The 18,874-nt window shown below is 40.1% G+C and overlaps 1 protein-coding gene across 1 annotated transcript in view; it reads left to right on the top strand.

Moving 5' to 3' along the window:
- The first annotated feature begins 824 nt into the window (after positions 1-824).
- The window catches only part of coro1ca (coronin, actin binding protein, 1Ca), a 32,434-nt gene continuing 14,384 nt past the window's right edge, over positions 825-18,874 (top strand). The window contains exons 1-2 of the mRNA XM_023413489.2: positions 825-947; positions 14,112-14,308. Coding sequence (XP_023269257.1) covers positions 14,114-14,308 — 195 coding nt within the window. The 5' untranslated portion in view covers positions 825-947; positions 14,112-14,113. The remainder of the gene's footprint in view (positions 948-14,111; positions 14,309-18,874) is intronic.

The following is an 18,874-nucleotide window of genomic DNA, read 5'->3' as shown; positions in this document are numbered from 1 at the left end:
TGCATCACTCTGGATATGTGAAATATCGCCATCTTGTGGTGCTGTAAGACACTAGTGGTACATTGTGTTCTTCAGGAGAATTTAAATATATTTTTAATATTGTAAAATGATATCTAGAACACTATTATTGTATAAGCATGCCTGATTAGTTCAATGCATAGTGTATATTATAGCTGATAGTTGTGGACATTTGAAGCATCCTGTATAAGAGGTGGAATCTAGGAATTACTTTCTAACAGAACCATTACTAACAGAACTATACAGCCTTATATATATGTTTATATCCCCATATTTACTCTTCATGAATTGACCCCCCATCACTCACAATTGCACAAACATACATACATACATACATACATTCATACATATATGAAGCCACACCCAACTAACGTAATTATTGTTGTTTCACCTTGATCAGATTGTTGTGCTGTGGATCGTGCTGGCTCATTAGAAATGTTGTCACATGAATTAGTTAGATGCATTTGTCTATCACTAAAAGAGAGAACTACCTAACACCTATTAATTGATGAATAAATGGTACTTTTCTAAATGTTATGACTATAATAGGACAGTAGCAGGTAATAATAGACAGACAGCAAACAGATAATAGGAATATCACAGGAATTAATAAACCACAATAAACACAAAATTGAAGGTGATTTTCTGTGACTGGGAACCTGAAGAAAGGAGGCGTGCGCCCTTCGCCCTGGTTATCCAACAAGTCACTCTGATTGGCTGATGGAGCCGTCCGTCAAAGGCCACTGATCCACTCAGGGCTGGCCAAGCCAAAGGAGGGGGCGGGGTTAATGTAGGAGTGGGGAAAGAGCACAGAGCGAGTGGTGTCAGCACAGCGGCGGCTCCGGCACAGGGAGGAATCAATTGGGATACTCGTCGGGCTGTGTTATATCATTCGGCTTTCGGGAATACTTTCATTTTCCTCTCAGAAGGTAAGTTACAAATTAAATGGTATGTTTATGATGATTAAACTTGTTTTTCTCCGTTAAATTGGTTGCAGCGGTCCTCGTTTGTCCACCCACAGCAGAAAGTGCATGCGCTAGCTAAAAGGAATCGGGATATAATGTGAACTGTGTTTTTTTTAAGCTAGCACTAGCCGTCAACGGCAGTTAACTTACTGACAATGCCAGGAAAGTTTCAGACCGATAACCAAAGAAATTCCTGTTTTTCAAGCAAGGTTTTCGTTCCTGTCGGTGTTGGGTGGGTTTCGTGGTCAGTGCACGACTTGAAATGTGCTGTTGAACGTTATTGAGCGGGGTGGGGTAGCTAACCATAGTGCGGCAGGAAAACTTATCTCCGAAACGATAGATCCTCACAGACGGAGGTGCAGGCAGCACAAACCGCGCCCTGGCCCCTCGCATCCTGTTCGTTAACATGGTCTCTTCTAACTGAATCATTAGCTCTAAACATTAAAAAAAAATCAAAGAATCAACTATTTCATTTACACAGACAGTTATTAATGGTGAAATTCCCCAATTTGATTTAAATCCGGTATGCGCAACATTCATCCAGATGCCAGGTTCAGATATGACCCACTAACACACTGGTATGGAAGATAAATGGGAAAAAGGTCATAACACAGAAATGGTTGCTGCTTTCGCGCTTGCAACTCCAAATGTTGCCCAGTTGCATAGATTAGTACGTCCTCCACCAGCTCTGCTTGTTTGGTTATACATAGAACACGTGGAGATTTGTTGGTATGAAATTTTGCTTTATCTGTGCATGTACTGCCTCGACCTTCTCTAGTAGTAAGTTATAATGAGGGCAGACAGACAAATATAATTTTGCTGCACCTGAGTGTATTCCTGCTTATAAATGGCGTCCACCCGCTCTATGTTGACAGCTGTTTGTAATTACACAGAAAAAACAAAGGTTTGGTTTAATTGTGTTCTAGTTAAACATTATTTACTTGTATGTATGGCTTGTATTCAAAGGCCCTTAATTGCCTGATTAGTTTGATATGCCTAAATATTTCATAATTAAAGTCCGCACTATTCGACCACATGCGTTGTAATTAAAATGGGTTTGCACATTAATAAGTAGTTGGGCAGTGACATTTAATCCTCGAGTGTGTCACAAGTAGGACTGTGACGAAGATCGAAGATTATTTTCACTATTGACTGGTCTAATATTTTTGATTCATTATATATTCTATTGAATGTGGGGAAAAAATGGAGATGATATTTTCAAATGCCCTGATCTGATCAGTCTAAAGCCTATACATATTCAATTCACAATCATATCAAACAAAGAAACGGTAACATTTTCACATTTGGTTTACTGGAATCAGCAGGCATTTGGCACTTTTTTGATAAAATTACTGAAACAATTAATTAGTTCACAAACAATAATTAATAGTTAATAATTCATAATTCATGAATTTGTCCCATTCTTGAAATTTGGCTTGGTTCTACCTTAGATATGCGAGTAATATGATTCTCAAATACCAGTACCATTCTGGGGAAGTCATTGTGGTTGGAATTTTATCAAAAACTGAAGGTTGTAGGGAGATAATACTGAAGGTGCTCTCCTCCTCACTTGGCAGTCGTAAATAGTCTCTGAAGTTGAGCCCTAATGGCTGGCTAATGATCCAAATGGTCCTCTGTGTGACCCCTCTGTCTGTGTGCCACCATCAGCTCATTTGCTTGCTCATGACAATAGAGCAGTTTGATTTGTAATATGCACGGTTGATGTGCCAAAAGGGCAGCATGATTTGCATATTTGGCCCATGTCTTGAACTAGGTTACTTAACTCCCATGTGTAATCAGCTTTGTAGTTGAAGGAATTTCTCTTGCTGGGTCTCGCTGTGGGATGCAGAGCAGGTGAAGGCTGAGGGAGCGACCCCAGGGTTGACAGTCAGCTGTGTTTGGGCTTGTTACCCATTCCAGACACATCAACCTCTGCTGCTTGTGCTGCAGTACAAGGTCTTTAGAAGTGCGTAGCCTGCCTTCCTATGGCTGAGCTGAGAGAGGAAGTGGGTCAGGAAGCAGAGGGAAACTAAGCATGAGATGTGAGGGAGTGTTTGGTTCCTATCAGCTGTGGTAATGCGCTCTTGTGTGGGCTGTGGTGAACTCTTGAGTGCATTTTTAACATTTGAATTGGCTTTCACGAAGATCATGAAGATTTATATCCAGTATCCAGCATATTCATTACATTTATTCTGTCAGTGTTGAGTGAGGTCCAGCTGTTCCCTGTTGGCCATCTCATTTCATTGTTCATTATTGTGCTGAAATTGTTCAGAAGTCACAGGTCAGGCTTGGGCTTTGTCTTGTGGACTAAAGAATGTGTACATTAGATAGTAACTCCTGTTACAGTTAGCTCCCATATTGCTCTGCCGGAATAATCAACATCCTATGGAAAGAAGCTCAATAACTAGTCAAGAGCTTTGCCTCTGCATCTCAGTTGGACTCAAAGATTGCATTCTTTGAACATGTCTGACATACCTCAGTTTGTGTCTAGTCCTGTCTGTGCAAGATGTTATCTCACTGCACTCTTTCAAGAGGACTTTCTGCCAGAAACTTTCACAGTGAAGTATCACAATCTTAACTGACTTTTGATTCATATTTGGAATTTGTTTTATTTAAGATTTTTTTTTCCTAAGGACAGGTGGGAAAATACGTCATTATCTAACCACCTGCTTAGCATGTTAGTGTTTGTTTGGACCAGCCTGCGGGATGAAGAGGATCACATGCCTAAATCTGTGCTGCTAATTGTTTACGCAGTAGACAATGGACACTGTCACAACCCCCTAACTGTACCAGTTTTTTAATGAAAATACACAAATAACAAAGGAACAAATAAAATTATAACTAAAAAGTGACTCAGAAACACAAACCAAACCTCGACATTTGACAAGCCACAATTATGTTAAATACATACAAATATAGTGTCCTTCAGCTTATTACTTGGTTGAGTTGTCTTTTGTGTGTTTTTACATGTTGAATAATCTGCTGGTTTTCCTTGGAACCTCAGTTCAGATGCCCTCCCTGTTTTGTTGAATCTCCTCTTTCAGTGTTATGTTTTGTAGTTTAGTAATTCCAGCAGATGCTCACAGACTAATACTATTTCTTTCACTGGTCATTCCCACCACAGCTGACAACATCTGTCGAAAAGGAGCCGTGGTTTATACTTTGCTCACTGGGAGATGGGAAAGTAGCTCATCAGGAAGACGAAGGATCGTGCTTTGTATATTCAGGCTGTAATATTTAGGAATTTTGTTTTATTAGAGCTGAGAAATAATCAGATTTTGGCATCTGTCCTCTTTTCTTATGTCTGTTTTGTTATCACCTGATAGGAAAGGTGTTTTGAAAAACCCCAGGCAGATGTGTGTTTGATTTTTGTAGCTGCTTATATTAAAAGTAACCCTACACATAAACATTCATAAAAAAAGCCAGAGCTTTTCCTATTGTGACTAATTTTATAGGATTTTAAAGTGGTCTCTTTTTAAACCTTGACTTTCAAGTAGGATAAGAAGTTTAGGATTTAGCCTTTTAAGACCCACAGCACAGAAAGTGATAGAGAGTTGGAAAGGGGGTTAGTACTGGAGTACAGTTCAAGGCATGCTCAGCATCACACCAAACAGATATTTTCTGACACATTTATGTTTCCTCTGTCTGAAACTAAGGGGTTTGTTTTTCCTGTTTTGGAATGAGGAAGTAGGCAAAACCTAAGCATTTGACTTATGGTGTTGAAATATTGTACATGCTATTGATACAGCTACATAATCTTTACCTAGTTTGAGGATTTTGATTGGAGCTGGTAATTGATTCTGTCTACATTTTAACATTCTACCAAGCATTGAGTTTGACTTTTAGCCTCATTGCTCTTGTGTCTGCAAATCTAATTTCCTCTACAAAGTATGAAAGAATACAATAGCATCCCTAGAAACAGTGGAGCATAATGTATTGCGTTCCAGTTGCATTTACACTGAGCAGGCCGCAAACTGCATGGTCACTTGGGGTTGGAGAGAGGTGAAAAAACAGCACCTTATCTCATTGTTTCAAAAAGCACTGGAATGTAGCTGGAATCTGATTACAATGGTGGTCCGTGGCCTTGGTTACAGGAAGGGGATTTAGGTGGTGTCTCATGCGGTCTTGGTGACAAAAGGCAAAAAGGCAGCCAGTGTATGGAGAGCACTGAGGCGACATCGCGTGTGTGTGTGTGTGTGTGTGTGTGTGTGTGTGTGTGTAGTGGGGGTGAGGGGGGACATGGGTAGCAAAGTGTGGGAAAGAAGTCTGTGACCACAATGGCTGTTATGTCTTTAAAGTTACAATATGAAACTTTGACAATAAAATACCAATAACTTATTATCAGATGCCATACCCCCTGTATTGTAGATGTATTAGTTTACCATTTGTTGGAGGGATGTATCTTACACACATGGCCAGCTCTGACCTGGGCTGTGGCCACTAAGATGATGCTAGCAGCCGAATTGCAGGGAAGTCGGCAATAACAACAATAATGATGAGAAGCATCAACAAACAAAGGAATTGCAAAGCTAAACATGTAGCAGATAATACCTGCTGAGAAACATGGTTGAGCCTTGTTTTATTTGCTGATTGTATGTATCCAAAGAGGGCTTGTATGCACGCCAGTGATCTCAGCTTTACACAATATGCCATTTTCAGCATAAATGGCACCAGATGAAACAAATGTTGGGTTGTGATGAATTTGACAAACGAGATGACAAACTTACAGGAATACACTTCTGCTTTGCAGACAAAAGTTGCTTATTGTAGTTTTAAGTATCACGTACAGCAGCCACTATGTTCCTGTATTTTCTTGTGCTGAAACAGTCTCTTGATTAATCATTTAGTCAAACAGTTATTCCTAAAATCACTATTTGCAGTTACCAAGGTAAAATACCATCCTTCCTTCTGACTGCCTCAAAGTTATTTTTTAATATTTTTAACTCAATTCCGGGTTGGAAGTCTTGATGTCTCTGTCTGCATATTAAAGCTGTGGGAGGACTAGTGGGCTTTTTCTGCCTGGTCAAGCTCAACCTGTTGTGAGAAAAAGGTCTGTTTTCTGTCAACATCATAGTCAGTACCCCTTCAGGTTAAGAACCTCTGGAGGAACCATTTCAGAAATATTTATAGTGGGCATTTTGATGATAAAAGCTCCTGAGGTGGTAATAGAGATACTTTCTGGCACATGTACTGTGGTAGACACTAGTACACAGTTTTCAGTAGTTTTTCTAAATAACTGTGCTGTGGAGGCCTGGTCATAATTCTGCTCTAATTCTGCTGCCCCTCCCTCTCCTACATCAGCTCATCCTGATTTGTGGCTGGGATTTTCAGTTATGTCACATCTCTCTCACCAAGCACACTATGAAACACAGAACATCAGGAACAATTTTGCCCCCCCAACAACATGGTGGTAAATATACACAAAGGTTATCTATAGAGTTTGCATTAACAAACATTGTTCACTCATGTTTTGCATTGCCCATTGTCCAGATTAAGACATTATCCCTGGGTTTCACAGAGCTGTAACAGGGAATGACTTTTAATCCAGGTTAGGCTGGCTATCTGCCGTAGCAGGGATCTGATTGTCCGAGCGTTGTAGGAAAGCAGTTTAGTAAATCTCATCCTTGTCCAGAGTTTTCTCTTAGAAGTGAAGACCAAGTTTTATCTCCTGACATCTCTGTAAGCAACAATTTCTTTACTATCGCTGTGTCTTCATTATTAGGGTTGGGCAATAATGTGTGATAATATTATTGTGTAGGAGCCCTGTCAATGAGAAACCAGTCGAAGTGCAAATAGGTGTTGACAGAATGGGGTGGCCCCTTGTTTTAATTGGAATGTGTGAACATAATTCAGTGTGGCAGCGATAGGCAGCATTAAATGTCTCCTGTCGTGGAGGACCCACCATAATCTTTCATATTTATGTATATGCTCTAAAATCTTTACATAGTTGCTTACCAAAGGGTGGATGCCCCAGTTTTAAGGACTTCTGATGACTCAGTAACAGGAGAAATTAAGATTTTCCAGGAACATAGTCACCGCCAAGTGCTTCATTGATCTTAGTGTTCAGTTAGTGAGATGCATCTTGGATCAAGCGACCAAAAAGGTCTTTGTTGTTCCAGTAATAACAAATGTTGTAGGAATTGAATTCTGGCACATTGGCTAAACGTTAGCCCTCACTAAGCTTTCTTTTTTTTACTTGTTTCCTCTCTGTAGCTCTTTTGCAGTCTTATGTCAGAGCAAAACAATTTCCCTTTGGTTTAATGGAGGGCAGCAATCTGTACTGTAACTTGAGGTGGAGATGAGAAGGAAACCCTCCATGGCCTAACACAGTGAGTTCAAACAAGAATTGAGGGCCTAAATTCTTCTATTATCGTCTTCCTTTTCATACTGTTTACTGAAGTGTAGGGTTGTCTATTATTTGATACTACTGACACATGACAAGACTTCTATTTAGTAAGATTACAAGGAAACCCACAACCACATCAGTTGTGTTTGTATTCTTGAAGTGCGGTCAGAATAACCTATGACAGTGAGGTGCAGCGCTGTGAGGTACAGTTTGCCACATGACCCACATTTCCTCAACAGAACTGTCAGATGTGAGTGGAGTTGAGGAATGCAGAGAAGGGTGCTGAAAACGGTGTCACACTGGCCCCACTTCCTGTTTGTCATTTCCTCAGGCTGTGGGGTCCTCCTTCTGTCTCTGCACATCAGGGTCAGCTCTGCTGGTTCAGGAGGCAATAAGGTACACAGCTCTCCTTTTTCATCTGATTTGCCCAACAGATAGTTGAGGTCATTTTGCCTGAATTAGGACTGGATCAGTGAGCTGTAAATCTCAGGAGAGTGGCACAGAGAATTCGCCCAAGGTGTGTGTCTATATCTCTGGCGTATGTGTGAGGCTGTCAGACTGGTGCCAGCCCTTCGCTGCCTCAGCATAGCCCCTACTGACATGATTACATGCAAATTAGAAATATCATTATGATGTTGATGTTTGAGAATAAGGATGGGTCATAAAAATTGGATATTAAAAAATGTATTTGCCGCGTTCACTGCTGTGTCCTCAGTTTGCTTGAGCAGTTATTTTTGCAGTCTTTTTTTGTTGTCATATGGATTTGGCTTTTCTAACTTTGACAGATAAAAACATCACTTTTTCTCTTAATCACTTTTTATTTTTTATTTAAACTTATTGAAAACACTGTGCTCCCCTTAATGAGGAAAACCTGTGCTCTAATGGTTGCTCTTCATAGATACTGTACTCTTTGTATTGAGAATGACTGTGTTTACTATTAGTTCCCGGGATTTCTCTTGTAGCCACAGGAGTTTAACAGGAAGCCGGTCGTTTGGATAAGGCCTCTGCTGGTTTTGAGCAGAATGACCCTGCCCTTCTTGTTCCTGTGTGTTGTCCTTTGAAGCCTGCCTATTTCCAAAAAAACTTCTGAAGTTTATACAGAATACTGTAGAGGTTTTAGAACTACACAGAGCCGTGTGAATAGAAACATTTTAAAATAGAACTGACATGACAAATTTCCTGCTTTTAAAAAAAAAAAAATTGAAAATCCCATTACTTCCGGTATGGTGATTTTACTTCAGCTGCGATATTACAGCTGCTTTTCCTCTTCTCTTCTCTCAACACAGTCAAACACCTGAGCCAGGCCCTGCTTTGCTTCATTGAGATCCTTGAATTGTGGGAAATTATAACAGACTTTATTTTCTTTTTGACTATTTTCTGACATTTCATATATAAAACAATGAATTTATTGTTCCAGAAATTAGTTGGGAGATTGATTGAAAAACTGCAACTGTTACATGCACCCTTTGGTACAACACAAGAATTCACCTTAATTTTCTGCTGCCTCCGGGCTCTTTCTAGGCTTGCTCGTTTCAGGCTCAGCTCATCAGGTGCAAGTAAGGGATAATGATGTTCTTACATAAGAGTCCTGTTGGATAAGGGAGTTTTTGGTTTGGCATTTGCCCATGGCGGGGGTTAGGATCTAGTGAAGGAGGTGAGATCTGTTTGGAACCGAAGAGGAACGTATGCATGGGAGGCTCGAAACAAGTCCTGTCATGTATAGCTCTTAGGTCTGAGGTGATTTGAGTCCTTAGTTTTAAAAATGATTTCAGGTCTGTGTTGAGCTTTAAGTTATCAGCATTTTATCACAAGTTGAGTCTGATTTGAGTCCTACTGCAGGACTAAAGCAGTACAGTAGTTGTTTTATGTCCAGGTGCAAAGCTGCCAACATAAATATTGTCATTGACAAATGTAAAAATAAATTATTGCCCTGCAAATTTGAACCCTCTTTTCTGTCTTACCAAATAATTACATGGGAACGGTTGTTAAATCAAACCATGGTGAGTATCCAGTGACTAAGAAATAGTGATATGGTCCTGAAATGGATTGTCAGGATACATCTCAGCCACACAACAAAGCTTACTCACCAAGACCCAGTCTTGCATAATCAGCTGCAACTCCACCCAGTCGGCTCTGACCTGCAGCATGTACACTGATACAGACCAACCCTCTCCATAAAGGTTTCATATCCAGTGTCTGCAATCTAGTTTATCTAAGATGACTTTTACATGTAGGAAAATCATGGACAACAAAGCATGAATCAATCTGGGGAACACTGATTCAGCTTCGGTAGTGTGAAGTAATTTTTCTTGAAAATGTTTTTACCTTTTGGTGAAACTGTCAGTTGTGATGATAATGCATAGGAAAATCGTCATATTTTTCCTATAACAATATCATAGGTCACATTTAGGTATGCTCTGTAGTTACAACAGTAACATAAACTGTTGCTGCCGGTCAACAACAAGCTTGAGTAATGGTAGCCACAGCCGCTGAAGACCTATGATAATCACAAATAAACAACAAAGTCCTTATAGGCAAGTCTCACCACTCGGCAGCCATCTTGGAAACCCTGTTGGCTGTTATAAAGCAGACAATTGAGTTATTTTAATTGTTAACCGTTTACAGCACCTGGAACAAACGCATGCAGTGGAATGGGATCAATGTTTGTTGCTTTGCGATTCTGATGCTAGCTCCCGTCCTAATTACAAAACCACGGCTTAAAAAGCAGCAAACTTTAGCTGCTTAGTTATCCAGTGTCGCCATGTATGACAAGACAGCTTACTGTTGATATTACACATGTACAGCAAAAGGTTTTAATAAAGGAAACCATTTTAAAATCGTGTTTTGTCTTGAGTTCAGGTAGACAGAAAACAACCGATACATAACATTGAAAAAAATTGAGATGTAACTTTATGGCCTTATCGCCTAGCCCCTAAAACTAGCCTTGATTTTGTTGTTGTTAGAGTGATTGGTTGTTACAGTAGTAATATGTGATATTGAACATATGTAGAGTTAAAGGATAGTCTGACTGGGGATCGTTGTGCATACCCAGACTAACCTCAAGAATGCCGTGATTGTTTTGTCTAGGCTACTCACACTATTGTGGTGATAAAACAGCATATCTTATAAAGTTCTCCTGCATAAAACAATGCACTATTATACTGCAAATAAACTGAGCCAAGAGCAGCAGGATAGTTTCACTGCTCATTCTGTATTAAGAATGGGGAAGGCTCAATGGCATTTATGTGGGTTAGGGGTGTCATCAGTAGAAATCACCAAGCAGATGACTAGACCAGGCTTTATCCAACAAAGAGGTGGTTGGAAAGTGTTTCCTCAGCGACATTATCATGAAACTACACTACACCTCATAAATTGCCAAAGTTGAAACTCCAAATGCAGCTCTGCTTGTTCTCATCATCTTCTTAACCACTTCCCGTAGTTTTCTGATTGGTCTGGCTTCCAGCTGCTCAACACAGCCCACTGTCAGTGGCAGGGTTTTCCAGACTAAAATCTTGTTGAAAAACCTGAGCTCATTAAATTTTGTCTGGTTTTGTAAGGCGAGGAACAATTCCAATCGTGGAGATACAATTAAGTTTAACAGTTGTTTGCATTTTAGCTGTGTAAGTAACCTTTTAAGACATGAGTTTGTATTTCTTACTCTTCTATTGTGTTTTTTGGTATTTACCTGATGTTGCTAAGCAGCATGTCTGTTTTACTGAGCATGTCTCGGAGACAGATTGCAGCTACAACATTCTTGAAAGCAGAAATGATCAAAATAGATTACCATTCTTTCTGTTGTCCACTAAATTGCTGATGACTTGCAATGGCTTCATAAGTCAGCAATTGCTCTGGTACCCCTTTTTTTTACTCATTTCCCTTTTATAAAAGAGCACTCACTGCTCTTCAACAAGAGAGCATATGGTTCCATTAGACAAACAGTAGGGCCCAGCTGTAAGTGGATAACAATTAACTTGTAAGACACTCGACAGTCATTCAATTCAAGAAATATTCTAAATTCATCTTTCTTGAGTTGATTTCCCCAATATGTTATAAGGGTTTTTTTTTAAATCTCATGTTGAATCATGAAATGAAATGTGAGCTGTTGGTGCAAGTCTATGACCAGTATTGTCGTACAAAGCAGGGACCAAATAAATCCTGGCTTGGTAGCTAAATAACGTTTTAAGATAAATTCCTACTGTTTCAATTTTTTATTCCTGAATGGACCTAAAAATGTTCTTCATCGTGGAAAAAACAGCATACATTGTTTCACCTCAGGTTGGACATAAACTGTGAAAAGGTTTCTAAGGTGCACTCATTGTTCTCTGATGACCACAGAATTATATAATCATATATAATGACAATGAATTGTTTAAACAATATCAACAAAGTGGGAAAATTGGTGTCATCAAGAAAGTTGCTCAGAACACCTGAAGTCAGAATAAGCCACATTTGTATTTTTCTGTGTGGTGTCGAACAGGATTACGTGGCAAACTGTTCTCTGTCCTTCTAACTTCAGTAGAGTTATACATTTGGCAGGAGAATCGGTGGATTGTTAAATAATCTAGGGGTTTTCACCGCTGCATCAGCTTAATACAAAAGCACACCAGCATCAGCATATTGTGTAGACGAGAATATCTGCTTGAGGGCAGACACACCTCTAACTGGCCTAATGCATATGGCACACATCATACTTCATTTAGAATTTCTGGTATTTTCTAGATATACAGCAGATACGTGACAATCAGCGCTGATGCACACATGCTGTGCATGTGAGTAGGACAGTTATGTAAGAGCAAAGGCTTAAAAATGATCATGTACGTATTGTAAATATTCACTATATTAGCTGTAAATGAAAGAATCGTGGTCAGTCAACAGTAAAAACCTGCAAACCACCAATAACAGAAGGGAGCAGCAGCAGTTTCTGCTCACATCCTAACAAAAACTGTTTTGAAACGGTTGTTAAGTCTCCCACTAGACAGGTAGCTGATTTAGGTGTCTGTTCACATGTAGCTTCTATTCCAACCAAGCTATGTGACAAATCTACAGCTCCAAAGGTTGCACACAAACTTCACCCCTCCACGACAAAGTTGTCCTTGTTGAGTGTTGCCCCAGACCATCATCACATTACTGTAAGGAAGAGGACTTTTCCCATTTTTGACATAGTTGAAAACTAATTGTAACTGATTATGTAAGTTTTTCTTAGCACTGACAAAAGACTGGTTGTTGGCTGCTGATGATGTGCTGTGTTTTTAGAAATTAGAGAATAAAACATTTTCGTCAGAGTATCCATTTCTTTTCTTAAAAATGAATTTAGTCTTTTTTTAACTACAAATGTATCTACCAGGATTTCTGGAGACTGTTTATAATTGGATTGGATGCGTCAGCCTTTCCCGGAGTAATCAAATTCCGTTTCCTAGACAAATGCACTTCTGATCCAGATAAACTTAGGGGAGGATTTACCGAATCTGATGTAACTCCTCCTCAGTTTAAGGAAGATTAACACTTAAGTGTCATTAACTGTTTGATCTAATTTGAACAAATTTGTCTTTTTCGCCCACCGGGTTTGGAGATCTCAAAAATAAACGGTTGTAATGACTGACGTGTTTTACAGAAGAGTTTGGCTGGGACACTCCCACATCCGTACAGGAAGAACTTCCTGCTTGTGTTGCGATCCTCGTCCTGTCGGAAACATGCCATACAAGCTTTTCTTGCTCGCGCTTATTCTTTCCCTCTCACTCCGTCTCTGCCTCTCTCTTTTGCGCACACTCATGCATGCATGCATGCATACACACACTCACACACTCTCTCACACACACACACACACACACACACGCACACACACACACACACACACACACACACAATGGAAAACCACCTCGAAAACATGTCCCACATCCTGTGCTGTGCTTTGGTTATGTTGGTGATTCAGGCTGGGAAACTGTTACCATGTGCTGTGTCAAAAAATAAAAAAAGATCTGAGGAGGTTTACAAAACCACTAAAGACCTTTTGTCTGTCTCTAGGTTGTAGGTTAGACTGGACCTTGGTTCTAGTCGTTTATCTGAAACTAGCCAGCTTTCCATTATCTTTGGAAGTGGCCTGTTATTGTAAGCAGAGCAGTGGGACTTGTAGCTTTTGAATGGGCTTGTTTTCCAAAGCTCTCTTGTCTGCCAGCAGATTCTTGTCTTGGTGAAGATTTTAGCTGAACCAGCTACAAAGTCTGTTTTTGTTTGGATTGGGTATGTCCTATTTTCCTTTGGAAGTAGCTCTTTCTAAGTGTGCCACAGATAAAGTGTCTTAGTATTTCAGATGTTAAATGTTTGGCACAATGGAAGATGATAAGAAACAGTTTGAAGTCATTTGAAATATCATCAAGCATGTTTGTTTCACTGATATTTTCATATTCTGTATCTTTATGGAATTGAAAAGTTTGACTAGAATTTTTCAGTTTTGAAGCTTACTCTACTCTAGCTTACTTTACTGGGGAATCGATACCTGGTAGTAAAACTCTTCTCTGAAATCCCAGGGAGACCCATGGAGTAGCAAATGGTAGTGGTTTGTTACAAAACACCCTCATCTGCAAAGAGAATGTGTTGTGGAAAAAAGCTCACACGTGATCGCAGTCTATTCCAACAGCTTTGCTGCAGTGTCTGGATGGGATGTTTTGTGCTCTTTCAAGTAGCTTTTATAGTCTATGCATGTGTCAGTTCATCTTGCAGGCTTCTACCCTGTATACTTGTTATCTTGTACTGTTTGTGATTTTAAATCTCTGCTCTTTCTACAGATATGAGACGAGTTGTACGGCAGAGCAAATTCCGTCACGTCTTTGGCCAGGCGGTGAAGAATGACCAATGCTACGATGATATCCGGGTTTCAAGGGTCACATGGGACAGTGCATTCTGTGCAGTCAATCCCAAATTTGTTGCCATAATCATTGAGGCCAGTGGTGGCGGAGCTTTCCTCGTTCTCCCTCTTCACAAGGTATGTTTGTGTATCATATAATAATTAATTCCACAGTGTATGTGTGTACACTGTATTATGTACAGAGCACATCAGTCAGAGCTGGTACCCGAGACAACCAGATAGAGATAAACTGGGTGTGTAAACATGTTTTTGCATTTACTGCTTCTTAATGATACTTCAGTAGTGCTTGCTGAAATCCTAGCAACGCAATGGTTAATCAGTGTTTATAGGTAGTTTTTATCACTTGTGCTGTGAATCAGCCACTTTGTTTGGTTTACTTTGGTGTGCATTTTGTGCTTGCATGACACTTTTTTTGGTTACCAGCTGGGTAAAGGTGAACAACAGACAAGATACCAGATTGCTATGATATTTTCAGTGCACATTAAGACCCTTATGATTTTAATGACCAGTATGAGAAGAAACTGCACATTTAATGCCACCACTGTTGAGAATGACAATTCTCATTGAGCTGTCTGTTCTAACCAAAAGTTTGGGTTTGGGGTGAAATTAACATTTATGTTCAGTAACTAGATTTTGAGATTACATTCTTCACCTACACACATAATAGAATAGAAAACTGGTTTGAAGGTAACATGTTTCGTTTTCACTGGGGGTAAAAATTATGCATTGAATGGTATAATGTTAACCTTTAAAGGCATTGTGTGCCTTTGAGTGCTGTTGTGCATGTGATGTTTTTGTTACGGGTGATTTCAGTGGATCAAATTTCATCAAGATATTTTTAGATTGGAGTGGGGGAAATCGTGATATTGTCTCCACGTCATTGATGACATAAAGAGGAGGAAAACCATGCTATCTGAGGGATCATATTTGAATGGACATGAATATAAACGTGTAGCAAATAAAAGGTAGAGAGCATCAAACTAAAAGTCCTACAAGACCTTTTTTTTTTTTTTTTTCTTTTGAGAGTAACAAGCCTATTTCCCATGTGATGTGTGCAGTAAATAATACTTTTCATTGGAGACTTTGCCTCTTACAAGCAGAACTGCTGCCTCTACATGTCAGTGTACCTTAGGATTAATGTTTACCAGCGGGCTGTTTAACACACCCTCATGTGTACAACAGAAACTACTCCAAAGCCCTGGAGTGAACAGTCTCCTGATTCTAGCCTCCATATAAGGAATCGCTCCACTTCAACTAGAGTTACTCTTGGGTTGGGCAAGACAGCATTTGAAGAGTGTTTGGCCATAAACAAGTTAGCTGGGTGAATATATCGCCCTTTTGTTTTAACCTTTCTGTCATAATTGGTCTAATTAAGGTGCAATAGAGGTCAGACTGAATCCATTGGGGGGCTCTGGCATGTAACCCAGAGAGCCCTAGGGTGCCATTATGGTTGATAGTGGTGAATTGCTGGCTGCTGCTGTTTCTGTTTGGCAGCTCCAACCAATTGCCAAGCGGCAGGTCCTGACACTGTGAGTGACATAAGTACTGCAATACTGTTGACAGATCTAACCTGGGCCTGTAATTAGTGTTCACCAGTACACTGCTATGTCATCTGAGAAGACTCTAGCATAGGGGAACGATCCTTAGGCCTGTCATCACACAGCTTACACCTCTCAGCACCTCATTCAATACAGAGCTTGTACTGGAGGTGGGCTGCGAGCTCGACTGGTTTCACACTCCTCCTGCCCTCCTCTCTTTGTCTATGTTTGAATGAGCTGCCCTCTGCATGCCATGTCCCAATACAGTAATGGCGTGTCTGTTGAACAAAGTCTACTTTCACTACTGAATTAAAAAGTGGTGGGAGACCGAGATCTTTATGTACAGAGCAAACCTCAGGCAATTTCCGTAAGTTAAAGATTAAAAAAAGCTCTCTTGATTTTTATATCTTCCCACATTCAAGCTGGCAGGCGTGACACAGACTAATCCTTCAGATATAGTGTTTTCCTCATTTATACAGACTGTGTATTGAGAAGCTGGAGCCGTAAGGGAAATACCATGTTATTTAGGAATTGTGTTGCGTATGTCTGTTATGACTTTGGACAGCGTGACCAGTATGTATTGCCACCAAACCAGTTTTAAGGCTTAGCATAAAGATGAAAGTCAGCTACTGGGACATAGGAATGACATTAATTTCAAATCTTAACTTAATGGGCATTCCTCTTTTAACTTATTTGACATTTTTCTTTTAACATCTATTTTTGGAATTTATCACCACACTATTCTCAAATGAATTTTTCTGACAAAGCAGGTCCATCTGGAAATCTCAGTATAGCCTCAGCTGGCAATGCAGGTCTCAAAAGTGGGGCGAGTCTGTTCTTGCAAATGGTATGACTAGACTGCACTGCAGTGGATCAGTATTACAGAGGTACTCTCAGCACCTGAGATCATTTCTAATAAACTGAATAAAAAAAGGATTGTGATGTTGCTGCTTCATTAGAAATTAGTTAAACAAATTGAATCAGCTGTTGTGGCAACTATACTATAAGTGTCTGTTTTACTTTATGAGTTTGCCTTGTTCCTTGTGGATACAACTCTGTTTGATTGAAGGACAGTTGATATATGAATCACTTAGGTCTGATTTAATTTTGTTGCAAGGACAGACATCCCCTAAACACCCCCACCCTCCAACCCCTCTCCATCCCTAATGTGAGGGTGCATCTGTCCGGTTAACCCATCTGCCTATGCTGTGTTGCTCCCGGTCTCTGTGGGCAGCCAGCTGCTCAGGCCCTTTGTCCTACGCTTACTCCCAGCACAGCCCTTTGTCATTACCACACTCTGACTGGGGGGAGGAAGAAGTGTGATGATGCTCCCCCTTCACAATTAAACCATATGCAACTGTGCACAGTCTTTGTTGTAGTGATGCAATAGTGGTAGGAGAATGAATGATTAAAATTATGACCCCTTCAAAAAAGCATTGTACTCCCTCTCTTTATATTCAGGCAAATCTAGTATTTGTCATAATTGTATGTGTCTGTAAATGGATGGAAAGGATCTTCTGGAGTTCAGAGGTCGATGTTGTGGATCTGTGACCTGACCTGAGGTCTGAGCCTCATTTTGAGTAGTCAACCAATGGAGCTGGCTCTTTGTGTGACTCACTAGGGTGAGGTTAGTGTGGCAGGCCTTCGTGACTCAGCACAGCCATGAGTATTGTTGCTTCCTCCTGTCAGAACACAGGGATTTATAGAGAGGGCATCAGATGTCCTGCTCAACACATGTCATTCCCTTCCCTCATGCTTTCAATCTCCCCCTTTCTTTTTCTTAGCTGGATGCCTGCTAATTTATTCCCTGATTTCCATATGAAGGAAGCTGTGGGAGTGAATGCAGTAGCTAGCAAGTGTTCAGTGAAAAATTCCTTATAATTCCTCTCTGTCTGCTCAGCATAAGAGCAGGGAAGTCTCAGTAAATCATTACAGTTGTTTTGATTTATATCACTTCACAAGAAATGTCTTATTTGAGTTATCAAAGCATGCCCTTGTTAAAAGTGCCATGCTTTCTAATCTGTTTTAGCCATCACCATCTTTATTTTCCGTGTGTTAGTCATTTTGTCAATTGTTAGCATCTTTAGTTTCCTCTTTTTTGTATTTCTTAGTAAGCGTGACTTAACTCCAGCCTTAACACCACATAGTGTATTGTCTAATTTAGAAAGCATGTTCCACGTTAGTGCTTCAAACGCTGCCTCTGTGCTGAAAGGACGATCAGATGTGGAGTGTGTGTTTGATTTGGATTCAATCCCTCAATGCACCATTCATCTTGTGCTCAACCTTTGCTGTTAGTAATCCCTGGGTGTGTGCACAGTGACACATTATTTCTCTTCTGTCTCTCATACACCACTTTGGCTGCTAACTAAGCTGCACTCTGTCTCTTCACACAAAAATACTTGTGTGCATGATATCCAGGGTCTTTCCCCATACTTTGGTCAGCTTGTGTTCCAAGACCTCTATACTGCTCAGTCGCCTCTGCCTTTGCCGCTTCTGCCGCTCAGTCCTGCTGACTGCAGATTTTACCATATATGGTCATTCACTGCTCCCTGCCTGACAGGCTTCCAAGACCATTTCCTCCCAGCCCTGCCATTGGCTGCTTCATGCAGTGTCGGTACACATGTGAATTCTGGGATAGGCCGAAATATGAAGAGCGGCCAAGATGAGAGAACTAGGTTGAAGTCAGATGTTGTCTCTGTCACGGAGTCATTCACTGCATATATTTAAATAATCATTTTGGTAAAATAATCAGTTTAACAGCTGGATTACTGAATAATATTTCTAATCTATTAATTTACAGCTGTGAGCCCTGATAGCATTGTTAAATAAACCAGACTATTTTTTTTAGCTGTGAACCTTAGAACAATGCTATGATACTTTTTAATAAGGTATGGTGTGTACAGCATCAGTTTCACCCATTTGATGTATTAAATGTCGGCGGCAAAAGAGCAGTTAATTCACAAACTAACTGTGGTTGCACATGAATGCACCAATCTGGCAGACCAAAACGCAAAATAATCTTTTTAGTTGGGTTGTCTTTGATATCTTCCAAGTTCTTTCTAAAAATATCTGTTCTTTCATATGCTGTCTGTTTCTCCAGTTGATCATTTTTTCATGCCACAGGTGCTGGACTGTATCACAGCAT

This window comes from Seriola lalandi, unplaced genomic scaffold (genome assembly GCF_002814215.2).
Source record: "Seriola lalandi dorsalis isolate HSWRI2012SDOR001 ecotype SW California unplaced genomic scaffold, Sedor1 jcf7180002054517, whole genome shotgun sequence".
NCBI classification, from domain to species: domain Eukaryota; kingdom Metazoa; phylum Chordata; class Actinopteri; order Carangiformes; family Carangidae; genus Seriola; species Seriola lalandi.
The sequence above is the reverse complement of the archived record's forward strand: the minus strand, read 5'-3'. Positions and strand labels throughout refer to the sequence as shown.